Source organism: Rhamphochromis longiceps, linkage group LG11 (genome assembly GCF_057381845.1).
Source record: "Rhamphochromis longiceps isolate RC_006_pf linkage group LG11, R_longiceps_female_GT1.1, whole genome shotgun sequence".
NCBI classification, from domain to species: domain Eukaryota; kingdom Metazoa; phylum Chordata; class Actinopteri; order Cichliformes; family Cichlidae; genus Rhamphochromis; species Rhamphochromis longiceps.
The window spans coordinates 20,003,952-20,031,577 of NC_140567.1; the positions used below are offsets into that span (position 1 = coordinate 20,003,952).

The 27,626-nt window shown below is 41.9% G+C and overlaps 1 protein-coding gene across 13 annotated transcripts; it reads left to right on the plus strand.

Moving 5' to 3' along the window:
* The first annotated feature begins 232 nt into the window (after positions 1-232).
* On the plus strand, positions 233-27,556 carry LOC146658935 (uncharacterized). Of its 13 annotated transcripts, XM_085422680.1 has the most exons (33): positions 233-387; positions 5,698-6,989; positions 7,721-7,999; positions 8,120-8,224; positions 8,340-8,458; positions 8,585-8,803; positions 8,978-9,065; positions 9,442-9,594; positions 10,026-10,123; positions 10,440-10,612; positions 10,714-10,833; positions 11,496-11,738; positions 11,950-12,084; positions 12,198-13,217; positions 13,497-13,640; positions 13,772-13,921; positions 14,040-14,273; positions 14,367-14,507; positions 14,626-14,799; positions 14,895-15,095; positions 15,190-15,348; positions 15,613-15,816; positions 15,903-16,091; positions 16,651-16,856; positions 17,051-17,119; positions 17,244-17,288; positions 17,969-18,031; positions 19,391-19,570; positions 23,570-23,944; positions 24,451-24,573; positions 24,802-24,921; positions 25,003-25,083; positions 25,765-27,556. In XM_085422680.1, coding segments are annotated over exons 1-33 (6,933 nt in total). In that variant the 5' UTR covers positions 233-386; the 3' UTR covers positions 25,795-27,556. The 13 variants fall into 13 exon arrangements, with proteins under 13 accessions (XP_085278806.1, XP_085278804.1, XP_085278803.1 ...); XM_085422678.1 differs by having other exon boundaries at positions 233-391; positions 14,040-14,507; XM_085422677.1 differs by having other exon boundaries at positions 14,040-14,507.
* The last annotated feature ends 70 nt before the right edge of the window (positions 27,557-27,626 follow it).

Here is a 27,626-nt window from a genome sequence, read left to right on the forward strand (position 1 = left end):
CTTGGCAAACCCACATAGCCTTACTAAATTTCATTCATGAGCAATTTCTAAAACCATCTTAAATGTTCTAGACGTCATTATTATGCACCATTTTTATATTAAATCAGAATTTCTCTGGAGCTGGCCTCATCAGCCTTATATGAAAGTTGTGTGCATCTCCTCCGCCTTGGCATGGGTTTGTAAGCCACGCTGGTTGGTGCTCATTCGCTCAGCTGAAGTCCAAGCCTCGGCGTGAGACTCCACCCCTTTACGAGCATCGGACACCTTCAAGCACAACAAAGCATGTGTCGCTCAGCAGCATTGTTTCTCGTGTGAACGCGCGGAATATCGCATTTTTTTCTGTCCGTCTTTGCGCCATCCAGTCTCCTCCTTGATGCTGATCCCGGAGTAGGTAAGCCGCATTTCAGGCTCGCATGCGCCGGGGCTGTGGAGATGAGTTGGTGTGTGTTTGTTTTGTTGCACATTCGGCGCCATTTTCGTGCACAGATTGTTTAAATACCCCGGCATGTAGGTCCGACACAGCCCGTAACTGTTTCAGGGAAGGAGGGTGAAAAAGTTACATTTTAGATTATTTTAAACGTAATTGATCATTTATTATTATTATTATTATTATTATTAAAGCGTAATTAATGAATTTGTTCCGCTTGAGGATTGTTTAGTTTAAAACAACCAAACAAAAAAAACACCTTTAGAAACGAACAGTAGTGTGGAGGCAGGGTGTGTTGTTGTTTAGTGTAAAATAAATAAATAAATGCACTGATCGCTCTGCTAAAAGAGGGCGCATTTAGACATTTCGGGAAAACCCACTTTGCAATTTTCCCTCTTTTTATTATAGTAATCCTGATATATTATGATTGAAAAAAATTGATAAACATAGATTATAACAAGAGAAAAAACATAGGTTTTCTATAAAACTGTTTTTTTGTTAATTTATTTTATTTCATTTATTTTTTTATTGTCTGACAGGTACATAAAGAGCTTTAAAAGTATTGACTGGGATGCCTGAGAATGGCCGCCCTGTTTAGGTCTCTTAAATCATACTTAAAATGTGTTATTGCTGATGATGCTCTTGTGTCTGTCTTCTCTGTTCAGATGTTCAGTTGTTGCTTGTTTGTTTATTTTTAATTGGTGCTGCTCTGCTTTGGATTTCATATTTTCTGCTCGCTTTTGCACTGTGAGGAGTGTATTAGGGGTTAAAAGATGCCCATCTTTACCACAGGGCTTCTTGTGCCTGTGTCTGTCTTGTTCCTGCCTGCGTACTTCGGAGCAACTCATCCAATAAGCCTCACCTCCATTGATGATACTGCTGAATATATATAGTCAGATAATCTTTTATGAAGCGCTGCAGATGTGACGTAGGGCGGATGAGGGAGAGTGTCGCGGATTGAACTAATGCAGCAGAACTGGCAAGTGCTGGCATGAGCAACAGAGGTAAACACGGAGGTTAAAAATAACAGATAAGACCGAGGGTCTCCTGCACTGCTGAATCAGCAGTGTTGTGGACACAGAGCTGCTGAAGTGATACGCAAAGATGTTTTTGGTCTTTCTGTGTGAGAGTGAGGTCATCCAGGTCCCAGAAGAGCTTGCTGATGTTAATCCTCTTTTGGGAGTTATGATGCATTCGAGCAGTTAGACTACTACTGTGTTGTATGAGCATTACCAAACAGGGAACAGACTCTGCATCCCTTAGAGCCATTTGCTCTTTCCTTCATGAGTTAGGACAGTGATTACGATTATTAAACACCAAGGAAAAAGTAAATTTAACATAACCTTTTCACAAATAATTCTAGGATCAAATTAGACATTTTTTTCACTTAATGACAGAAAACTGAGTAATGGCACAAAGCTGATTCTGAATCTTATAACGTGTCTGTATTTCTATGTCTCTGCAACATGGAAAGAAGCTTTCGTTCACAATGTACAGAAATATTATGACTCTAATCGGCGGCGGCTGAGGTAATGTTGGAAAAGGATTCGAAATTGCTTTCAGGGCAACCGCAGTATATCAATCACGGTACTTCATTGTTTTCCCATGTCGGTTCATGTTACAGCATCACACTCACAGACACCATCTGTGTGTATTGATTGGTGTGGCACTGAGTTTGGGATAGGTTTACACTGATAGCCAGACTGAAATAAACCATTGGAAACCAACACCGTTTGTTCGACCGTCCTCCGGTTCACACGGGAGATTGTGGACCCAATCTTTGATTGCTACATTTCATTTGTTGTAGTCAGTCTATGCTTCCTGTCCATAATCCATAACTACACAGTAGCAATTTACATCCTGTGATCATTTAAGAAACGTGTTTATGAAAACTGTAAAGACGAAATATGGATATAAATCCCTGCCCGTGTGCTTGTATTCACAGTGTTGCTAGGCAGGCTTCTATGTTAACCGCACACGAATAGGTTAGCGAGGCACGTGTTGGCGTGTATGTTGTCATGTGTGCCTCTGTTTGCAAGGAGAGGTTAATGGGAGCCACCATGTGGCGGAGGGGCTGATATCTTGGTCTTCAGTTCATTTCTGTTGATTTTCAGCCAGGTAGGCGGGGCTCCACATAAAACCATGAATCAGCACAGCGGATCACCACTGTGCTTCTGCCAGCTTTTCTTTTTCCTTGCTCACGCACGCACGCACGCACACACACACACACACACACACACACACATACAGATGCATGTAGGATGAGGAGCACAGAGCTCAGAGCTGGCGAATCAGGGTGGAGGGCGACAGGGAGAGAGAGAGATCCTGTGGGCAGGTAGATGGAGATAATCTCACTTGGTCACTTGGGGGCTGATTAACTCTAAACTCCTTCTAATTCCTTAAGCCTACTGTCAGTGCCCAGGAAACATGCTTTCATTGTCTTCTAGTATTTATACGTCGTTGCAGTTATTTTGGGAGCCGCGCTTATTTTAAGTCAGCGGTCAGTGCTGATAATGACGGAGCAGTGCACTCGTTCAGATTAAATCCATTTTCAAAAACTGGGCTTTAAGTGGAATTGAGTGTGCAGTTGCGATGGTGCACGCATGTATACACGTGTTGTGAACAGGAATAGATATGAGGTTGTCTGTAAAGGCCAACTAATGAGTCCCAGCTTCTTGCGCACACGTTGCTATTTATACACTTTACCTCCTCCTCCTCCTGCGTCTCTGCAAGCTCGTCTTCATTCAGCCCTCTGCTTTTATTTTATTACACATGCACACAGCGGTGCTGCTGCAGCGTCACTGGTAAACAGTGTGACGGTTTTAGTAGCGAGACAAATATATTTTCGGAGTGTGAGAATGATAAATAGAGCTTTGATCGTGTGGCTGGGTTAGCATCAGTTCAAGCAGTTATTCTAATAACTAATAACTAAGCATATGCAATTTTTCTTGTAAGTCAGGTTCACTCAATCATATCACCTATTTTCAGATTTTTAAATAACCTTCAGATGAATTAAGAGCATAATAAACTCTAAATCACATCCTCTTTTGACTCCAGTTCTGTTCACACCTGATCCAGCAGCTCACTTATGCTGGAGGGTGGCCTGCTTCATCTATAATTTAGCTCATTAGAGACACTAATTATATGGTATTGAGGGCAGTTTTATCCCTCTCGGTGCAGCAACATTTCATCCATGTGTAAGAGGAGGAGATATTAGTCACGTTGCTAGAAATTAACTGTGAGTTGAGATCCTGTGGCGTGACGGTCGCCGTCTCAATTGGTCAGGATGCAGGTTGGGCCTGCTCAGCTGGGTGACAGCAGAGATGTTAGATAGGCAACACAAAATGGAGGAGGCAGCAGACACAAGCTCAGCTGGTCCATTAGGAGCATGTCTGCTTTCTGACAATCAGAATTGAGATGACAGAGCACTAAAAGACCCAAAGGAGACTGTGAGCATTGATGCATACCACTATCTGTGTGTGTATGTGCATATGTGTGTGTGTGTGGTGACCTAGGGAATAGGCCTACGGGGGGGGGGGGGGGGGGGGTCTTATGGGGGGGGAAGGGTAGGCAGGATTAGTTATAGTGTTCAGCCCAGTTATTGGTCACTGGACACAAACAATGGGAGGGCTAAAGAGGATTTGTTCTTATGTGTACCCCCCTCCTCCTCTCCCGCTGTCCTGTAGTGCCAGTGGGAAGTGCACGGTATAGAGGTCCAGGCTGCACCCAACGGGGGCGGCCCCGTGCATCTGGAAGATTGGCCCGTCTGCCCGTCTAGCGTTTTCCCATCCCCCACCCCTCCCCCAGCCCAGGGTGGGACTTGAACTACATATGGACGAGACAAAAACACAGCCACATTCGTCACCAGTCAGACGAGACCTAGTTCAGGGGAGCGTGCACATCGGCACAGTCGAAATAAGGAGCTGATCTGCGATGCGAGTGGCTGTAACTTGCTTAAGCGAGGTGTTGTGCCATTGCACAATACCTGCAGTTTTTTTTTAGTCCCTGTGTGATTTAATCAGCTGGTTAGAAGTTTCTAAATATACCAGATCTGTCCTCACACTGCCACCGCAGAGGATCAAAGTTGTGTTCATTAAAGGGCCCAAGTACTGGGACTGCGAGTCACATCATTTTGATTGTAATAACACGGGCAGGTATGCTCGCTCTGTTACATACTGACAGAAGTCAGCCTCACCTTAACCGAGTGAGGTTGAAAAGTACAAGAGGTAAAATGAGATGGACGTGAAACCACTAAGAAATATTTTTTTAAATCTCGATGTGTTAAACTATTTGAAATTGTGTGAGTAATCAGGTGGCTTATTTACTCATTACTAGCAGACATATACAATAACAATACTGTGCAGAGCAAAATGTGACTGAAGTAAGAGTTAATTTATTGACCTGCAATTTTAGACATTAGGAATGACTTTTAAAAAACTTTATAAGCTTTTTATTGGTTTATTTATGTCTTTATTGTCATATTGTTCTAGTGCCTTAGATGACCTAAGCATGAGGGGCGTGTGTGATTTGAAGAGCCAGGCATGCCCAATGTAGACAGTGCTAATAGGCAAATCCGGAGCAGAATGCCTCCTTTGTGTCAGTGAGCTTTAATGAGCCTGTTGTGAGATCTCTGTGCAGACAGAGAAACACTCTGCAACAAGGAGGACCATTGTGCGATGAAATGATGTTTGTGCATGTGTAAATACGTGCGTGTGTTTGAGTCACGGCGCAGTCTGTAGGTGGCAGTTGGCTCCATGTTTCCTGGAATATTAATAAATAATAGGCACTCTTAAGGAGTAGGCAGCTAACGATACACTGAAGCAATAATGAAAATTACAGTGAAAAATAGCTTATTGTTAATTAAGAGTGTAAGCCAAAATGCAGAATATTTAAGAGAAAATAAGCAGGAACGGGTAGAAATAATCCTGTTTGTGTCATAAAATAAAACATTATCTGTTCCGCTGGCAATCTGAGCCGAGGGCGATGACTGAAAGGCAGATTAGATAGAGCTTAAAACAGGAAATAATCCACAGATTTTAGTAAATTTTGTGTAGCTGATGTGATAGTTGCTGTCTTGATTAAAAAGTCACTAGTTTTACCTGTAAAATGTCAAAAAATGGTTTAAAAATGTCCTAAAATTTATTTAAAAAAAACTTTTGTTCCAAAACTGCGTATGTGTAAATGAAGTGTTAAGTTAACCTGGTTTGTTGGACACCATCAATGCTGTGACCTTTCTTCATCTATGACTCCCTTCTGTTTCACCTTCGCAGTGGCTACCATGACAACAGAGGCAACTGCCGTGACTGAGGCAGACACTGAGGGCAAGCAGAAGACCAGTAGTGCTGAGCCCGAACCAGAGAACAAGCAGAAGGCAGAGGCGGCTACATCTGACCCAGAGGGAGAGCAGTCGAGCACAAAGGCCCAGGAACAGGTCACTGAGCCTGGGCCTGCCGAAGCAGCGACCTCCCCTGAGGAGGAGCAGCTAAAGCCTCGTACCAGAACCTCTGCTGGCAAAGGCCTTTCTCGTCTCTTCTCCTCTTTCCTCAAGCGCCGATCGCAGTGCTCAGAGGAAGAGGTGTTTGAGGCAGAAAAAGCCAAAGACGAAAAGGCAGACAAAGAGGAAAAAGTAGATAAGAAAGAAGAGGAGAAGGTGGAAGAAGGGAAAAGTCAAGACAAGGAGGCCAAAGCAGAGGAGGAAAAACCAGAGGTGAAAGAAGTGAAAAAGAAAGACGACAAAGCAGAACCTAAAGAAGAGAAAAAGAACGTGGAAGAAAAAGTAGAGAAGAAAGGTAGCAAAAAGAAAAAGAAAGAGGCCAAGAAAAAAGCAGAAGAAAAGGATGAAGAGAAAGTAAAAAAGGAGGAGACAAAAAAGGGGGAGGAAAAGTTGGTGAAAAAAGAGGAGCAAAACGAGGAAGGGACAACACAGCAGACTGTAGAAAAGGAGGAAAAGCAAGTGGAGAAAAAGGAAGAGAAAAAGAAGGAAACTGCTGAGGTCAAAGGCAAGGCGGCAGACGCTGGAAAGAAGGAGGAAGAAAAGGTTGACAAGAAGGTGGCAAAGAAAAAAGAAAAAGAAGAGAAATTAAAGAAGAAAGAGGAGGAGAAAGCAAAAAGGAAAGCAGAGGAAGAAGAGAGGATAAAAAAGAGGGAAGAGGAAAAAGCAAAGAAGAAAGAAGAAGAAAAAGCCAGAGAAGCCGAGAGAGCGAAGAAGAAAGAGGAGGAAAAAACGAAAGAGGAAAAAGCAAAAACAAAAGAAGAGGAAAAACCAAAAGAGGAGTTGAAGAAAAAAGAAGACGAAAAGGTGAAAGAAGAAGCAAAGAAGAAAGAGAAAGAAGGGGAGGAAGCAAAGCCGGAAGAAAAGGAGGAAAAAGAAGAGAACAAAGAGAAGAAAAAAGACAAGGGAAAGAGCAAAGGAAAGAAAGAGGAGAAGGAAGTGAAGGAAGTGAAAGGACCAAGTGAGGAGCAGGTGAAAGCACCGATTGCTGCTCCTGAGCCCGAGCTTAAAACTGAGCCAGATCTTGAACAGGCTGCTGATCAGCACTCTATAAGCAGCACAGAGGCGCAGGTGAGTCCTAACAATCTCACATTTAGAGTACTTGTTCTAAGATTCGCTGTGATTAAGATGAAAGTAGAACCAGTAGGCAGTTGGCTTAAATTAGCATGATCACTGGAAATGTAAAGATATGGCAGCCTCTCCTAAACAGACCTCCAAAACTTACGGGTCAAACAATATATTTTGCCTGTATATTTCTACCAAAAAACAAAGCTAACACTAAAAACAGACCGTATTTATTTGGAGTAATGTGCAGTTCTATTTTTAAGCTGACTGCCGTGATTTCAGACTGTTTGCAATGTCCTTGTGATAACAAGATCCCAGGAAGCCTGACCTTGATGGAAAAGAGGTATTACAGACTTTCAGAGGTGCTGTAGACCGACTCCAGACGGATTTATCTAACTCCTCTAACTGTATTTTCTAAAACAAGGGCTAAAAAAGAACATCACTGCAGACAAAGGTTATAAAAAAAGCACTTCATGCTGCTGATTGGGTTTTGCTTTCTAATGAATTTTTTATGTGGACAGCTTGCTCAGTGAGCATCACTGTGCTCACTTGGGCTTAAAGGCTGGTCTGAAACAAAGATGACCCATGCTGGTTTGAACTAACGCTAGTATCAACCGCTCGGGTTCATCCTGGGTTATTTGAGTACTACCTTAGTATGGTGCTCTGTATAATGTCTCCCACTTTCTCTTTCATCTTTGTAACACACTTTGGCAATTGTCTGGTTTTGACTATTTTAGCCAGCCCAAGAGGAACACAAGGAAGAGGCTATGATAAAAGAGCCTGAAGCAGTGGAAGAAGTGAAACAGGAGGACACGGAGAAAATAGAGGAAGAACCAGCAGAAAAGGAAGAGCCAATCAAAGAAGAGGAAAAGGAACAAAAGCAGGCAAAGAAAGAGAAGCCTGCAAAAGAAAAGACAGAAAAGAAGACTGAAGAGGTTAAAGGCTCTAAACGTCAGAAGACCATGCAGTGCAAAGTCACCCTGCTGGACGACGCTCAGTTTGAGTGTGAACTTGATGTAAGCAAACCCTCCCAAAATGCACCACTGTTGCGTTTGCTTTTCTGTGATGATAAACATGGAAACTGAAGAGTTTCTCTTGCCGTGTGTCCCATGTCTGCGTTTCTCTTTCTCATTTAGAAACATGCTAAAGGCCAAGAACTTCTTACAAAGGTGTGTGACCATGTTAACCTCCTGGAGAAAGACTACTTTGGCCTGGCTCACTGGGAAACCCCAACCAGCAAGGTAGGATGGTTTTACCCTTCTGTAGTGTTAATTACTTGGAGCATAACTGGATGTTATGAATGACAGTGCAAAAAAAAGTGAGCAAATTTTCTTGCATTTCTTCCGTTTTGCTCAGACATGGTTGGAACCCACCAAAGAGATACGGAAACAGGTCCCAGGTGCTGTCTATGAGTTTACATTCAACGTCAAGTTCTACCCTCCTGATCCAGCTCAGCTTACTGAAGACCTAACCAGGTGAGCAAGCATCAGCTTGGAGGAATGGATCAACATGAGGCAATAGGGAGCTTTTGCACTGCATTTATTCAACCCAGGATAAATGTTCATAGACTCAATTCCTTAATCGTTTCACACCTTTTCCAGGTACTTTCTGTGTCTCCAGCTGAGAAAGGACATTATGCTTGGTGTTCTTCCCTGTTCCTTTGTCACACTGTCCCTGCTGGGCTCCTACACAGCCCAGTCAGAACTCGGAGAGTATGACCCCGAGCTCCATGGAACAGACTACGTTAAAGATTTGAACCTGGCCCCCGGACAGAGCAAAGAGCTGGAGGGAAAAGTGATGGATCTGCACCGCACATACAGGTCATTAAGGAGTTGTCTAGACACGCCCTTTTCACAGTGTTCATTTAAGCCCAGTGTGCATACATTGAAGGAACCTAATTCATTTTCGAAGCTGCTTGAAGATGATTGAGCCTCAAAAATGATTCTGACAGTAAAATACGTCTTTGAATTAAACGTTATCGTGTGTGCCTCCAGATCAATGAGTCCAGCCCAGGCAGACCTGCTGTTTCTGGAAAATGCCAAGAAGCTCGCCATGTATGGAGTTGACCTGCACCAAGCCAAGGTATGTTTATTTTTATTTTTAAAATTATTTTACTGGTTTGGATGAATGGTTTGCTTCTTAACACGTGGTCCAGTCTTTTTCATAGAAGCATGTCACGAGTATGTATGCATGTATTGATTTTTATTCGATTTTAAAATGCTCTTTTTACAATAGCATCATTGTATTGCAGCAGTAGCATCCATATTTAATTACAAAATTGATGTCATCCCCCTTTGGAAAAAAAAAAAGAGAGATTAATAACATCCTAAACTCCATGACCTCAAACAGCATTCGTGTTTCGTGAGAAAGTCTGCCCCCCGGTGACTGATTATTGCAAGAGCAGGCTGGCGGTGTTTGGTCAGGGCTGTAAATGTTCCGTGGTGTTTCTTGCATGCAGGATCTGGACGGTGTTGATATAATGCTGGGCGTTTGCTCCAGTGGTCTGATGGTTTACAAAGACAAGCTGAGGATCAACCGTTTCCCTTGGCCCAAAGTGCTCAAGATCTCATACAAACGGAGCAGCTTTTTTATCAAAATCAGGCCGTCAGAGGTAAATCTCACTTTACATAGTCTGTATGTTTGACCTGTATTGATTTTTGTATTGTTCTATACAGATCCAATTTCCATAGATTTCCTCTGAGCTTAGCTTTGAAAAATGTAAAGAACTGATTTCTTTTAATAACCAATAGATTGTGTGTGTGGGGGGGTTTACTCTAACCCCCTAGACTTATTTATTATTTCTCAGCAGAAGTGGCTGGTATAAAATGTAATAGTACTGTTAGTTTATATTGCTATTGGTTTTCTTATACACATAAATGTAACTGTACGACTGAGCCAACTGATTGCAAGAATGATAAGATACATCCAGCTTTTCAGATGTCTTTCAGTTTCTTTCACTATTTAAAGAAAACTGTGTTTCACAATTGCAGAATAATGTCGCTATGGAGTCATTGAATTTGACTTTTGTTTCTTTGCTTTTAGCAAGAGCAGTATGAAAGCACCATTGGTTTCAAGCTGCCCAACTACAAAGCCTCAAAGAAGCTGTGGAAAGTTTGTGTTGAACATCATACCTTCTTCAGGTAACAACGCTTTGATTCTGAGTGACACTTAGGTCCTCCCTATCCACTTGTTAATTGGCTAACTCCTCACTCCACCTTAAGCCCTGTATTGGCACCACAGCAGTTTTAACCACAGAGGAAAAGCTGAACACTCTTAAAGCTTTTGTCTGTTTAATGAGATAAATCCAAACATGTTGCTAATCTTTTTACATAACACGAATCCTTTTTTTTTTTTTTAAAGAAGACAGTGCAGGGTTTATAATTTTGAATCCACAGTGTTCATGTAATGGTCAAATAATGTGTAGATTAAAATGTAATTCTTATATCTCTTGCTCAGGGTTTCAACAGTGGAGCCGCCCTCTTCACGTCGCTTCCTCGCCTTGGGCTCTAAGTTCCGGTACAGCGGTCGTACTCAGGCCCAGACCCGCCAGGCGAGCTCCATGATCGACCGGCCGGCACCTCGCTTCACACGATCTGCAAGCAAGAGGCTGTCTCGCAACCTAGATGGAGGTATGCGTGAGTGTATGTTGTCACACCTGTGTGTGTGTGTGTGTGTGTCCTGCAATAAACCACAGGTCCAATAAGGTGCCCTCTGACTTCTTTTGCTATAGAACCTGGAGATGAAACTCTCCAGTTTCTGCAGGTAGTCTCAGCATCAGCCAGGACTCAGGTTGATGATTGGTCACTGCTGATGGTATCTGAAAGACCCCAGCCTTCTTCCGAATTCACAGGTACTTCGAAGTGTGTGAAGTGATGCCTTTTGGCATACCTTCTACTCGCAGATTGCTTTGTAGGATCTAACAGCCTTTTTGCATCATTTTTCCATTCATCTTTGCTTCCATACCTGCAAAACTGTTGCTGTTCAGCACAGTTAGCTTGTCTGGAAAGTGACCTATTCTGATACATGAGATGGGACACGTACCCTGTACTTTCCCCGGTGTGACTCCACAGTATTGTTGGTTACTGAAATCTGAAAGAAATTAAATAAATTTCCTCACAAATGTAACTCTAAACAGGTATTTCCAGTCTTGAGGCTCTTGTTCCTCTTTTTTTTCATTTCATAACTTTGCACTTAACGTGTGTTGCACAACCGCTTTCATTTGCTTATTTTCATTTGCCTTTATGCTTGAATTTTTGACTGACTGACCTCCCTCATCACTGCCCCAGTGCCCATCATTGTAACGGGTTCCATCTGGAGCCTGTTTGTGTTCCAAAGTGCAAAAGGCATCTTTCATTCATCTTTATACTAACTTCGCTTTACTGGACTCACAGAAGTCTGGCACAAAAGCTTGAAATCTTGCTTGCTTGAAGCGCTGTGCAGCATTCACAGCCGGTCGTCATCTCTGCAGCAAAACCATTACATAACTGGCATCACCTCGTCATGTCTTCACAGCCGGAAGGGAGTTTGAGCAGAATTTCACTCAGTCCTGGGAGGAGGAGGAGGGGCGTACTGTTGGCACGGAGACTGGGACTGCTGGTCCTCAAACCATTATCCAGACAGTCAGTCAGCCATGGCTGGATCTGGCGAGCGATGACGATCACCAGCAGAGGAGAACGGAAGATGAATGGTTTATTCTTCTGGATCATCAGCCTCATATTCCATTTATCTCACCCTTTGATTTTGTTGAAGAGCCAGGTATCTACCTTTATAGTGCATGGGTAGCGTCAAATATCGCAAATTTAACATGCACTTCATTCATGTTGCCACCATACTATATGCACACGGCACTACTCAGTAAGAAACCAGGCGCGTGGCTCCACGTGGCCTTCTCGTTTCAGCTGGTTGAAGTTTGTTGTTGTTTGATCACCTGATACAAAAAATGTTGCACCTTGTTTTTTGATGTCAGCTGAAACTAGCTTGGCAAAAACGAGCTCTATGGACCACCAACTGGAACCAGTGGTGATAAAACAGGATGACTGGTTCCTGTACTTTGACCGTCTGCTCAGCGTGTCTCCCTCTGAGCATTTTGAAAAACTTCAACGTGAGTTTCTTCGTCTGGCTTTCTGCAAAAACCTTCACACTTTTTTGGGTAAAAAATGGTAAAAAAAACAATTAATTGCAGCACTTAAATGGTTTGTTGTATCACTCTTCCAGTCTCTACCACGGAGGGGGAGGAGGAGGAGCAGGTCATAAGCGTGAAAGAACAGCAAATGATCACTGAGGAAATGATTGGGAGGATGCGGGAAACAGTGATGTTGGTGGATGCATTTACAGAGAAGGAAATTTTGGAAGGAAGATTGAGGGACGTGAGGGATCTTGAGGAAAGGCTACAAGAAATTGATGAAATTGCAGGGAGAATTCAGCATGCAGTAGAGGAAGAACTGGGGGAGGAAGAGGTAGAAAAGCTAAAACAAGAAGAGAGAGACATGGAGCAGAAACAGTTGATCCAAGCCAAAGGTGTAACAGAAATGGTGGTGAGGAAATCTGTGAGGAGAAGAGTTATAAAAGAGGGTGAAGAAGGCGAAGTGGACGAATTGGAAGAACAAATAAAAGAGGTGTTTTTAAAGGACTTGTTGCCTGAGGAGGAAGACATCATGGTGAAGCGGGAGAGCGAAAAACAAGTGGGCAAGAAAGTGGTAGAAGCGTTAAGGGAAGGAGAGAGCAATTTGGAGCAGAGACAGTCAATCCAATCCAGGGTTATAACGGACATGGTGGTGAGGAAATCTGTGCGGAGAATAGATATAAGTGAGGGTGAAGTGGATGACTTGGAAGAACAAATAAAACGGGTGAAGTGGGAGGGTGAAGAAGACACAGACGATAGCTTTAGAGAGAAACTGCGTGAAATGGAACAGGAGTGGCAAGATGCAGACGTCGCCGGCTCTGCTGCTGTAGCAGGATACAAGAAGGTTCAGCATAGGACTGAGAAGATAGTGACTATTGTACAAGAGAGGGGGCAGCAGCAGGAAGGCATGGAAGACGTGCAGGGACAGTCTAGTGTTGCATCAGAGGAGATGTTAGAAAGACAGGAACTGTGGCGTAAGACAGAAGTGGTGGAGGAGAGGCCACATAGGGAGGTTCCAGAGAGGTCAGAAGATCTGTCTCAGGCGAGAGTTGATGATGTTTGGTTCATACTTTTAGATCAGCCTCCACACAAAGCTGGTTTCAAAACACCAGGTAAAGTATGCTAATCCCTCTGATATTCTAATATCATCAAAACCATAAAGACATACATGTCCGGAAGCACTAGCATTATATTAACCAAACCGGCTTTCGTTTTGCTCTTTTCTTTTGCTTTGATTTCTGCAGTGAGGTGTAAGATATACTCGACTTTAGATTTTCATACGGCCTATGTATTTTTTAAAGAGAGAATAACCACCACTGCCCAGCTTCTCTTCCAGCTGGGCATTTGTTTTCCGTCGCGCTCAAATATTCTGTCTTCACTTTCCTACATAGTTGCCGATGTGGAACGTGTTCAAGTGGACAAGGGTGGTCATTTCAACCCCGAGAAAGAAAAACCACATATCAGCGTTGAACGGGTTGATGACTGGTTTGTGTTGCTGGATTTTATTCCCCGACAAAAGCTTTTTGGGCCATCAGGTACTGCTCGGTCTTGTTTTTGTTTTGTTTTTTGAAACTTCCTTGTGCTTTATTTTGTCCTTACTCGCTCATGAAAGAATTGCATGTTAATGCTGGCGATTAAAGATGCCTCTCCTGACTCTGCTTACCAGTTACTCACATGGAAGAGAGGAAAGAAATAGCAATCGAAGACGGATCGAGATATATAGGAGAAAAGCTACAACACCAAGTGTCAGACAAAGTTGATGATTGGTTTGTGTTACTGGATGTTTTTTCAAGACAAACGTCACACGCACCACCAGGTATTCATAAAAGTCCCCTGTGCTGGCTCACAGCTTTAGCAGAACCAATTATTCTAAGCACTGCAGGTACTCTTATTTTCAAAGTCCCTGAGCTTTTTCCTCTTTTTTTTTTACTAAGTCACCTTTTCAGAGCGAATTGCTGCTCACCCAGAGGAACGTGCCTCTCTGATTGAAGTAACAGCTCTTGAGCAGAGAGAAAGAAGAGTTGACATTTTGGTTGAAGGTGCTGACGCAAAACAAATGCTGCCAGAAAGGGAGGGGGTAGCACTTCTACAGGATGTGAAAGAGCGAGAAGATGACTGGTTTGTGCTGCTGGATGTTCCCATTAGGCAGCCCTCATTTGTGGCACCAGGTAGAGCAGATTTTCCGCTGCGCTCCTGCTGTTTCTTCATTCACTTTTTGCCTCAAGTGTCATACAGCGAGTTTTCCGTTTCTTTGTTGGTAGCTTCCATGGCTGAGTATGTTGAGGTTTACACCAGAGAGAGTGTTTCTGCCTTGACTGAAGCAGAGGCTGTTGATTCCAGGCGGGAGCTTGTAGTTGAGGATGCTGCTGTGGAGAAAGTGGAAGCAGTGGCTCCCAAGCAAGGTATTCCAGATGTCCCTATAAGTATCTGCAGCTCACAAATGTGCTTTTATAAGATCAACAAAAGATTTATCTTGTGCTTCATAGTAGCCGGTGTTGAAATCAAAATTTTGTTTTGCAGTTTCTATGTCGATGCAGACTAAAATCTATCCAGATGTTTCAACTGAAGTGAAAAGTATAGAGCAGAGATTGCTTCAGATTGACCAGGTTACACCACAGCCTCCCCAGCCAGAGAGAGAGGATGACTGGTTTGCTCTGTTTGGTACTGCACGTGATGAAGTCATGATACCAACAGGTATTACAGTAAATTCAGACTGAAACATAATATTCTAAGAGGACTATGGTGGTCATAGCAGTATCACTCAACGCCTTTGACTCTGTCTGTGCCAGTGACTCCAGCTCAGATCGTTCCAGAAATGAAGACTTTTGAGGTTGAGGTGACCGAAAAATGGAAGAAGACAGTAATTGGTGCGGACAGCGGGCAAGACAGGACAAGTGTGTCTGAAATTAGAGCGAGCCAAATTGCCTCCCTCTCTGAGAGAGAAGCTGATTGGTTTGTCCTGTTTGAAAAGCCTGTGGTCGTACAACCAGGTAGATTTCTACGCCGAATGGGTGCTGTGTGAAGCTGTGCGCAAAAAGTTTGCATCAGATGTATTTACGTTTATGTTTGTGTTTGTTGCTGTAGTCAAACCTATTATTGATCTAGTGGCAACCACTGAAGCAAGAGTGAAGATCGTGGAAGGTGTGAGGCCACCTGTGGAGATGGTGAAGATTGAAATGGCAAGAGCAGGAAAAGTGGACGATGATTGGTTTGTGCTGCTGGATGTAGCAGCAAAAGCACCAGGTATTCTGCTGCTTGTATGGCCATGCGGCTTTGCTATGAGATGCTATCAGACTGAATAACATGGCAACTGTGCTCGACTTCTATTATGTTGTACTAGGAGCACATTATAAACGAATGCAGAAATACTGCACCAGCCTTAGTTATATTGTGTTTGTATGGTGGTGCAGTATGTCAGGGGAAAATGCTCATTTAAGATATTTAGGTAGAGGGAATATTTAACTTCATGCAGATCTCATTTTAGTTTTTTTTTCTGTACTCTGTCAGCGGCTGGGGTGGAACGCATCCATATATATCCTGATGTAAGACCTGCTAAAGAGCTTACACTCACAGAGCAGACAGCACAGCAGACAATTACAGTAGTGGAGAGAGTACGGCAGCAGCAGCAGGATGTGGTGCAGCCACGTCCAGCAGTGAGAGAGGTGGAAGATGATTGGTTTACTCTTCTGGATAAGTCCCTTAAGAAATCAGGTATAATCCCAAAGAGCTTGGTATGCCAATACATACGAAACATTTCTCGCTGAGGTGAGTAACACCTGGTTGTGTGTTTGTATTAGCCGCTGTCTCGGAGCGCGAGCAGCTCCCAGCACAGGTCACAGTTCCTGCTCCTGCCGCGGCCACGAAAAAGATTACGATTTCTGAGACGAGACCGGGGTTTGAGAAACGGATCCTGGAAGAAAGACCCTCGCAAACACGTGTCAGTGATAATTGGTTTGTTCTACTCGAGGGTGACCTCAAAGCGTCAGGTATTTTTTTCCTTGTGTGGAGTTTTTTCGTTTTGTGTGTGGCTAAAAAAAACCTCACACGGTCATGCCTTGTTTGCTTCATAAAAACACTCATTTCTAACAGCTGCTACCTCTGCACGGGACACACTGGCTCACAGCTAGCATTTTCCATTATTCATGGACCTTCGATTGAAGAAATAATGCTTTCTTAACGTCGTCATTTCCCTGGTTCAATCTCATTTAGCTTTATGCCTTTTTGCAGCATTTGTTTGGAATATAACAAGAACCGCTTTTACTGATCCACTTTGTGGACATCTGCTTCTGGCCCACATCACATCCTTACGCTTATGCGTGCTTGTCCTTTTAAATGAGAGCAAAGGAAACAAATGAGGTACAGTATACCTGTGCAGCATTGAGGCTAAGTGTGCCATATGCTTGTTAAGCTGTTTTATTTTTAATGCTATATCTGTTTTCGTGTGCATTTTACTCACCGTGATCCTCACAAAACTCTCCACTCGCAGCCTGCTCAGTGCTAAAACCCAACATTCACTCATTTCCATTTTGTCTGCGTTTTGTCTAGCTGCGAGCGCCCAGAGGGGCACGCGCCCTGTCAGTGCTCCGGTCTTCTCCCAGGCTGCTCTGATGGAGGCGGGAATCCCCATGGCCACTCTCGACCAGCCTCAGACCTCCACTCCAATCAAAACCAGCCGCCAGGAGGAACGGAAGCTGCAGGTCACCGTAGAAGCTGTGGAGCCCTCAAAAATCGAAGCCGGGGCTGACGCCAAGGTATTCAGTTACTCTGATTGCTGTTGTAAATGTTGGTAATGTAATATGTGTGGAAAAAAGTGATAACAAATGTTGTGTTTTCATAGAAAGTCTTTTATTGTGAATGGTACAACGCCTTTGTGGCGAAAGATGCTAAAGTATCTGAGATCGCTCTCTGTGTCTGAGTGTGAACTGTGTATCTCTTGCTGCTGTAGCCAGCAGTGTGGAGGGACCAGAGAGAACTAGACTCATCACTGATATCCACCATGAATGGGGACATCCAGGTTAGTGTCAGATGCAGGCGTCTTGCATGTCAGAAGACGTGCTTATACCACGGTTGAGATCTGAGTGTTAACGCCAACATTCAGGGGATGCTAACACGTCTTCCTCTCTCCTCCCCTGGGGTAGCACGAGTCTGAGACGACGAGCACGGAGGTGGTGCGAATGCGAAAGGTCAGATTCTTAGTGCCGTACATGCTACCGTAGCCATTTTCTCCACCTCCATTTCTGATGATAAAGAGCTTCTCATCCCAAAGACTAATATCACCCTCTTCTCATGTTGTGCTTCCACACAGCTAGGTCGTAAATGAAACCTACATCAGGTTCGATGCACAAGAAATGTTTTTATTTATTTTTTATTAATTTCATAAAAGGTAGAAAATATAACAATGGCTAGATCGCAAACAGTTTCACAGTCTCAGAGTACGTTAACACCTACTGGCTGTTTTTAAAAGTTGAAACAGTTACATCATTTCTTCCCATTGCTTGCTGTTCTTAACACTGGAATGCACACATGCATGATTATAGATTAAATGCACTAAAGAGGCATGGTAACTGGTGTTTTATCACATTTATGTCACTCCATCACTTTTTTTTCTTTTCTCGGTATAAGAGTAGAAATCTTCGGTCAGTCCTCCAGAGCCATCTGTTCTTTGCTTTGTTAGTGTAGTGCAGATTTTGGTCCCTTATGGTCACACAAACGACTGTGCATGCACTCTTACTCTTACTTTCTCTGTTTTATTAACACATTAGTGAACTTCGTAGTGTATATGGAAGAGGTGTGGTTGATGCCAGCATAAAGGGAAACTGAAACAAACCCACCTTCTTTTTTTTGTTCTTTTCATTTTTCACAGAAAAGAGCTAAGAAAATTGAGGGTGACTCAATATATATCAGACATAGCCAATTAATGTTGGAGGTTGGTATCCCTTCTGGAGACGTCGGTCTCCAGCTGCATTTTCTTGCTCTTTGGCGCACCGGCTGCTGTTTAACATCACGCTTGCATGCGGCATGATTCACACTTTTCTCGTCGGCGTTAACGAGCGGCTGTAGATTACATGAAAAATGTGTGTTTGTGTGGGGCAACCGACTCTGATCCGATTGATTCAGGAGAGTGCTGTTGAGTTTAGAACAACAAGAAAAAATGACTGGGTTCAATCTGAACTTGTTCAGGATGCTGCACTCCTGATAATCCACAAACTGTTCATAGTGATTCACCGTGCGGTGTTGGTGCGGCACCAAGGTCTAAGAACGGTGAAGCTTTCCTTAATTGTTTTTTTAATGGCAGGTTTCATTCCGAGCTCATGTTTTATGCACTTATTTATTCAAGATCATCAGTATTCTCCTGTTCCTGCTTTTGCTCTGTCCTTCATCTCATTTTCAGACTTGTCAGTAATGCATTTCATTTTCTTGACAATTATGGAAATGAGTGTTTTAGTCTGTAGAAATGAAAATGTGTGTGTGTGGGGGGGATCCCTGCTGTGTTGTGTATGAAAGAAATGCCATTTGGTGAAACATTTATCATTAAGTTGCTCTTTTGCACCACAACAGCTCATGATTTACAGATATATAGTTTGCAGTATGTTCTGTTTATTTGCTATCACATCCTGCGGTTGCCTGTAAAGATCAACTTGGTGCTAAATGTTGCCAAATCAGCGCTTTGACCGTTGTTCATTTGTCTTAAATGAACGGGGATTTCATTTGGAACAAGCCTTCATCTTCAAGAGCTTTTACAATGTCTGCTGTCACCGTCTTTCTCCTGCTCTTTGGTTTGCAGCCTCTTCTCTTAACATGTTTCACTGCGAGCCTAATGCTGTGAAATAGATGCTCAGTGTTGCGCTGTATAGTTTAGGCCCTCTACCCAACCACGGCTCCAAATGACTCCAAATATTTATCAGCTTGATAAATCGCGGCTCCAGCTCTGCTCTCATGAATCAGCTGCCAGGTTTAATTTGCATTTTGAATAGGAGACACTGATAATTTTTTAAGGAATCTGAAACATTTATGTTTGCTTAGAATCACGTTAACCCCGCTTCTGCTTATTTAATCATCAATAAATCAACCAAAGTTGCACAAAACGGCAAAAAAACACCAAATAATCTGACTTTTTTTTTCTTTTAATCTCTCCCTCTCTACGACACATCTTCTGCCTTCCCTCTCCCTTCCCGGACAACCTCTGTGTACTTTCTGTCCTTGTATTATCCTCTTTCTCCATCCTCCATCCTTTTCCCCCCCCTCAACCGCAACGTCTTTCCCATCTCGACTTTCCTCTGTAAAGGATTTCGATAAGCCTCAGGAGGTGCTGCTCAGGCATCACGCCAGCATCAGTGAGCTGAAGAGAAACTTCATGGAGGCGGTCCCAGATCACAAGCCAAGTGAGTGGGACAAGCGCCTGTCCACACACTCTCCCTTCCGCACCCTGGGAATCAACGGTCAGCCTCTGCCCAGCGCGGATGGGGTAAGTCTGGCACAAAAAACAACTGATCCTTTTAGTTCATTTAGTCTATCAGTTGAAGAATTTGAGAGAAAAAATAGTAAAAAAAATAACATCTAATTTGGCTAATTAAGATGAGCAGTTTTGGAACTGACTTGGCACTTACTTGTTTGAGTAATGCTTAAAAAGAAGAAGAAATTGTGAAGAGGAGTCATTCAGGCTCTTTCTGATGTAGACAGTGTTGACAGTTTGCGTGTGCATGTATCTGAGCTGATGGCATGCGGTATGCATTAATTGAATGTGTATGAAGAATGCAGCCGGACTCGTTGACTTTTATATTTGTTCATTCACATAAAAGACTGCTGTGGGTGAGGCATCTTTGGCACAGGTTTTCCTCCCTGAGATGTCACTCGGTCTGAATCAGACCTGCTTAGGATGCCTCTGAAGCCCAACACGTTTGTACTGCATGACTGACAGACCTGACTTTTACAAATTTGCTGCATGACTAAAAGGCAACCCACCTTCAAGACGTTTTGCACGTGCTGGCGCTGAACAGTATTTCCCCTCTTCCCTCTCTTTTTCCTCTCTTTTTTTCTTGGCTTACTTTCTTTTTACGCTGCTTTCACCTTTTTCATTTTGCTGCTTTCTCTGAGCATCTTTGTTTGTTTTTTATGAAGAGATGAGGCCTCATTCACAGTTGTATCAGCAAACAGCTAATACAACATTATTATTATTATTAATATTGTTATTGACATGAGTAAATATTTGAATGACAGTATTTCAGGTAATTGAAGCTTTTCACGGATGGAAACTCAGTTTCAATTTAGTCGCTGTCACATGAGTAATTATGTAATCTGTTGACGTTCACTTGACATGCATTTGCATCAAGTGCTTCATGATGACTTGGACACAAAAATTATTACATTTGAAAACTTAAATTCCTTCAAAAATATCATATTGTCAGTATGCACTTGAGTTTTCAAAGAAAAACGTACAAGAGGGGCCATAATTTCTTGGAGATAGACATTTGTTTTTAATAGTTTCGCAGTGGATTTGAAATCAAGTCATCAACATGTGATTGAAGTGCCATCTGTCAGCTTTAATTTAAGGGCTTGTACAAAAGTATAGCATTATCTGTTTAGGAATTACAGCCATTTTTATGCACTGTCTCCACAACATTTTCATGGCCAGGTGAAACTTGTGCCCTTATTATTTCTCGACAGATGAAACAGACGTAACATAACAAGTTGAGTCAAAATGTTATTCAAAAATATGAGGCTAGAGCAAGTCAGGGGACTGTCATTAGGCTGAACAATCCGATCACACCTATCAGAGAAATAGCAAAAACCTACAGAGTGGCCAAATCAATAATCTCGGACGTTTTATAAGATAATGAATTCAATGGCCAACTCAGCAACACCGAGATGCCTGAAAGACCACAGAAAACAACCAAAGTGGATGATGAAATATTTCCAAGGTTAAGAAAAAACATTTTCACAACACATAAGCAAGTTAGCAAGGTAAGAGTATCAGTGTCCGAGTGTATTATCAAGAGGGAAATGAATGGAAATACAGAGGCTTTACAGCTGGGTGGTTAAACGAGAAGGCTGAATTAGACTTTGCCAGAAAACATCTAAAAGAGTTTGGACACATGAAACCAAGATGAACTACCAGAATGATGGGAAGAGAAAAGTATTGATAAGGAGGGAAATAGCCAATGATCATAAGGCCATCAAGGAAAAGAAATGAGATACTCTTCCACGGCCAGTTGATCACCTGATCTCAGCCAAACAGTTTTGATTTTCTTTTTACTGGAGACAAATTTCAAAGATGCACAAATAGACGTAAACAGAAGATTTGATGTCAGCAGGTTGTAGACTTGAACATTTTTATTCAAGTGAACAAACCTGATATTTAAAATTGGCAAAAAAAAGTCATTATTTTTAAACCTCACAACTTGTTAAACACCTTGAATTGCTGGAAGTCTGCATTTCAGTCATATTGATTTAAAATCCACTGTGGTGATGTGCATAGGCAAACTACAAACACTGTTCCTTTGTCCAACAAATTATGGACCAACTGTACTGACAGCTCACAGCGAGCAGTTTGGAAATGAAACAGAACAATTGTAGAAAGTCTATGAGCCAACAACCACACGACTCATAACAGGAGTAATATTATTTTTTATAATTTTTTTCCAAGGCAGCTTATCGTCTTATTTACAACTCACTACTGTGAGAAAAGTAAACATCAACTTTAAGCAGAGCTAGATTTGATTCTGCTGCTTCTAACGGACTGATAATTGAATTAAAATAAAGTAAAAGCTACTTGTTAAAACAACCAGTTAAACTTTAGGTTCTGAGCTGCTGACATTATGAACCTTTATGACAGCTTGATGTCACTTGAGATGCATAGCATTGTTGCTATCCATCAGCTCTCAGCTGCATCAGCTTTAGCTGATGAGATAGTTTTAAATAAGATACCGCAAGTGTGAATGACTTTTCTGTCTTTTCAAGAGAAGAAAGAAAAGTTTGTTGTTCATGGAAACAAATAAAGTGCATGTTAAAATGCATGTAACATTTCAATGCTCTGAAAACAAACGAAAAGTGAATAAAATCTGGTTTGTTTTCTAATAAAGGCTTTAAAATGTTAGAATTTTATCAGCTGTTGCACAAATTCAGATTTGACAAATTCAGTTCATTATCGTATTTTAAAATTCCTCCCTCTCATCTTTTCCCCCCTCCTCCTCCTGCTCATCCTCGTCCCCCCATCAGTTTGTCATCCGCCTTCCGCGCGGCCCCCTGCTCGACTTCTACTCCAAACGCAGCTGAGGGGGTCGTCTCAACCCTGCGGAGGCCCCACACAAGGTGTGAATGTGACCCACGGAGACCGCACCCTGCCCATCTACCCATCAGCCTCTAGCTTTCTCTTCTCCTCTTCTCCTTCCTTTGCTTCCTCTGCAGCATCACTCCAGCATTTTCACCTCTCATCCTCTGCTCCACTTGAGAAGCTGCCCTCTTTTTTTTTTTTTTTCTCTCAGGCTTCCTTTGAACTGTTGAGACTTTGATTCCCTGTTTCCTCCACTGCGGCACAATTCCCCCACCCCACCCCTGGTTTCTCCAACCAGAATCAGACCTCTCCTTCTCCAAAGACTGATCAGGACTGGAAGTGATAACGCAGTGCTGTTTGCATTTTCTGTGACGTCTTTTGGACTTTTAAAGATACAAGTTTTGACTTTTATCCAGAGGTTTTTAATGTTTGACCGCATCACTTTGAGCCTGCTTTTATACACGTGTTGAGGTTCATTTATATTGTCAGTAGTCTTTAAAAAAAGAAAAAGATGACCACTGTGACTTTTTTCCTGAGCTCACATGCACTAGAAAACAGCAGTCTTGTTAATGGGGGAAATGATCAGTACCCTTTCACACTATAGTATTTCTTGAGGCAGCTTAATTGTTATTCTTAATAACCTGTTTGTCCTCCACCAGTATTTGGAAAGGGAGTATGTAGCAGCTGCAAGAGATTCCTTGTTGCATGACTTTTTGACAATCAACGTTGACCAAAGAATAAAAGCCATTCCATATTCAGTTCATATGCTTCTTATTTCCATTTATGGAATTGAATTATTTCATATAAACTTCAGGTTTCATAATATTCCACTGGTCCTTCCTCTCCAAATTTAAACAGGAGAATTGAATCATGACGCATTCTATTTATTGTTAAGATGCATGCCATAAAGTTGTAACCATTCATAAAACTTGCTCATCTACTTTTAGCATGCACCATGTAGAAATGATTGTGGCCATTGTGTGTTGTTAAGCTATGGCATTAAAACAGGGCTGATTTTTATTACATAAGTGCAATCAGATAACCAGAGTCTCTGCAGTACCTCATAAAACCTATACTTTGTGCAGCCTAATCCACTCTATGTACATATTTTTAGCTTGCATGCATGTGTATTTATCATTTTCACAGTATCAGTTGGAAATACTTCACATAGTAACTATTTTATGTCTTTTTTAGAGTGTGTGCATTAGACCCCTAAGCAATGGTTCAGACACAAAGACTGCACATGAGGAAACCAGCAGTAGTTTGGAATTTACAGACCTACCCATCAAGAGCGAGCCCGAGAGTGTCGAAGTCCACAGCGCTACTGTTGAGAAAGAGTTACGTGATCAGGAAGAGGTTGTAGTGTTTGAGGCGAACTTGGTGCCAATCGTAGAGGTGGAAATGGCACAGCTGCCTCCTTCCTTTGATCCCTCCTGTAATGCTTTAGAAGTGATCCCGGAAGAAGAAGGATCGTGTCCCGGAGTGTCGGCTGACTCTGGGAGGATAGCTGGATCTTCCCCAGCTTCCTATTTCTGGAGCGATGGTCCACAGGTCATGCGCTGTTTCCAGGTAGCCTCCTGACTCCCTCGGGGTGATGCTGATTATTTCCCTTCTTGGCTGACACACTCCTTTGCAGCACCGATACAAATAAAAAAACTTGTGACTCTCCTAAGGTGGTATTCGGTTTGGTGTGAAAGTGCTTGTTATTGTCAGATGGAACTCAAGACGCTGCAGAGGTGCTGCACAGTGGTGTGCTAAGTTTTTAACGACGGTGACGGGTCACTGTAAAAATCTCTGCTACAAAACCATTACTTTTGATCATCTTTCTAACGCACCTGTGCCGTTTATTCACCGTTTCTCTTGGAGTGGTTGGTGGTGGGAAGTGACGTTAACACGTTGATTCTTCTGTTTCGAATACAATAAACTAATCTGGTGAGAGGAAATAGCGGTTGTGGTGAAAGTCTAATTAAAGAAAAAAAAGGCAATAGCTAATGCATGGTGTGAAATAAAGTGTTTGCTGTGGTGCAAAGTGTCTGGTTAAACAGCCACTCATGGGGCTGTGCTCCATTTCACAGCCCCCTCTGGTGCAGACGCAGACTGTCACCATCACAGCCGTCTCCAGCCCCTTACCCAGTGGCATCTCCACCACAGAGGTCCCTATCATCCCGACTAGGACCTTCACCTATGAGTCTTCAAAGGTAGGGGCTCCAGCAGCTGCTCAGCCCAGATCTGTCTCAGCTATAGGCAGTCAGGTTTGCATGGTGGAGGTGGCTTCAAAAACTCCCAATAAGGAGGTCTGGGAGGATCAGTAGAAGGGCTCCAAAATAAGAATGAAGCAGCCTCGTGCCTTCCTCGGTGAAACCTTGATGTCACATGATTTAGAAATGATTATTCAGTACATCCCCCTTTTTTCTTCTTTCCTTCAGGTGACCGTTGATGGGACAGAGGAGGACAAAGATTGCTCAACAGTATCCAGTTCCCAGACCATTACCTCAGAGACCACCAGTGGCACCTCAGTGACGACTACCACCACTCACATCTCAAAGGTCAGCAGAGCAAATTAGGCTCTCGCCTTTCCCGTTCTATTACTCTTTATATGCCTAATATAGATTTTCCTTCCTGTACAGGTAGTAAAAAGTGGATCTTCAGAAACTCGCGTGGAGAAGAGAATTGTCATAACCGCAGACTCTGACATCGACCAAGATAAGGTACAAAATCTACACACAGGTTTAGGCGTAAGGCGGTATTTGCTCTCTTGGCTGAGTTTTATATGGAAGCTTGTTTGTGCAGTAAAAGGAAAGAAAGCCTTAACTCAAAATTTCAACAACTGGAAGGAAATTCCAAGATAGTTAGCAAAGACGTTACACAGAGTGCGGTGCAAAATAACAGCATTTCATTCCAAATTTTTCAGATGCAAACTTGTCGTGTAATCGTCTCTGAGGTAAAACAATATTATTTAATCACTGCATATTCAGTACGGGTGCGCATTTTGAGCTACGAGTGCACTTGCTGCCAAATGCAGTGCTGTGATTAGTCAGATCTGTATTTTTTACATGTGAAAAATCAAAAAAATTGAGGTTGAACTGGAAAAATAAATGCCACAACCTCATCCCGCAAAATCATGTGAGCGGTTGAGGTGAACAGCTGCATTAATAGTAGGCGAGTCCAAAAAATATTTTTAATGCACAGAATATTCTAATCTTATCCAATTTTTTTTCAGCACCGAAAACAAGCTTCCTTAGTTTTAGATACTACTCTTTAATCTGAAATATGAAGTTATAGTGTTTTGCTTAAATTTGTACTTGCATCAACTCTTTAGCGCTTAATGACGAGGACAGTTTTGTCTTAGCAACTTGAGATCATATAAACAAAACATGTCTGTGTTGCAGGAGAAGCACGGCGGAGCATCAGCATTGTAACTGAACCACACCTTGTTCCTTTGACCAATCACCTCCGATATCCCCAGCACTCAACACACAGTGACCAGCTGTACTTGCGCACACATATCTTAAAAAACAGGAAAAAAACCCCACTCATAACTCTGCAGCTAAAATGATTGATAACAGCGTATATTAATTCCTAATAGTCTGTTTGTTTTCAGTTTTTGTATTTTTTTCAGGCTGTTCATTGTAGGCAGAGCTGCACAGTCCTCAGATTATCCTAGTGTTGTAAAAGTTTAGCGAGTACACGTTTATTGGTTAAATCCCAGCATTTGCAGTTGTGTGATCTCAAGTTACGTTTGCTTTTAAATACTTTTTTTTCCTAGTGGTTTTTACATTGTTGATTTTATACAAATTTACTGTTTCCATTATAGTTTAGATGCCATTATCAGCATTTCTTCCCACGGTGCTGCTAGGGGAACGTTAAGACCACATTCAAGGGAACTCTATTTTTTTTTTTTCTTGTTGTTTACTTGTCTATTTAATTCAGGAGAGACTTTTTATTTTAATGAAATGACATACCTCACATCTCTATGTGGACAAAGATATTTTCTGCTCAAATTTGGACAGTTTGTTCACGTCTCAGGTACAAAAATAAAGAAAGAAATAAAAAAAAAACCAAGTTAATATTTTCTTCCCCAACCAGCTTAAGAACCAGTAGCCTACATATTCTTGTAAAGTTTGAATTTTTAAAAAATTGATCTATTTTGAAATATTTCTCTATTTTATAGAAGTAATGCTTTTTATAGTATTTGTACAAATGTGAGGTTTTTAAGTTATTCATATCTGCTCATGAAAATGTAGGTTACCATTTGTGGTGTTTTACTGAATTTTGAGGTCTCTATTTAAGACTCGTCTTGCCTGAATCACCCTGAATCATTCTTATTCGTTTCCTCTCGTAGTCCACCAAGTACATCCGACTTTACAGAACTCACAGATAACAGTGGAGATTTACTCAGCTCTGTTTTTGTTCATTTTAATAGAAGTCCTACCTGCTTTGAACATATTTGGTTGATATGAAAAGTTTTTACAGGTTTTTGGTCTGTTTATCTCAGGTTTTGATATTCTTTGTAAGACTACAGACCTCCGTATGATTGTATGAGGAATGTCCATGTATTTATTATCCACCTCTATTGTAAATGTACATGTATGTTCAGTCAAGTGAGGTCAATAAATATAAAAGCTTGTCTGTCACAATAGCCACACATGTAAGCCATGAAGGCAGCTGCCCGATAAATGTGGCTTTTCCTCTCACGGGAGCACACGTTGTCTTTTTTTTTTTTTTTTCTCTCTACGTGTTCTACTATACAGTAATTTATTTGTTAAGTAGGAACTGTTTCATGTGATTTGATGTATTGTGATGTTTCACCACAAGCTGGTTTCCAGGCTTCCACCATGTTAAATACTACATTCATAATCAACCAAGTTTGTAAAGCCTTTTTAACCACGTAGTCTGAGTAGGTTGCTCTCACTTGCTGTTTTTCCTGTACTTTTTCATAGAGAAGAAAACATACGAATCTTTTCTAGATAGCATGTTTGGTAGCATTTTTTTTTTTTTAAACAAAAAAAAAAAAGCCATTGCTATTATAGCTAAAACTCAATCACATCTGCATTTTTCCTCCCTCGATAAAAAAGTAGTTTCACATTAAGAAAAAAATAATAGTTTTTAGAAAATTGAAAATATTGTTGCTTTGTGACTTATCCCTGTCTTTTTATGGAAAATAAAATAAAATAAGCATTATTTTGCATGTTGTTGGGCTGTCTGTGAATGAAGCACGTCATATTAAAAATGAGCTCTTGGTAAGTAATAA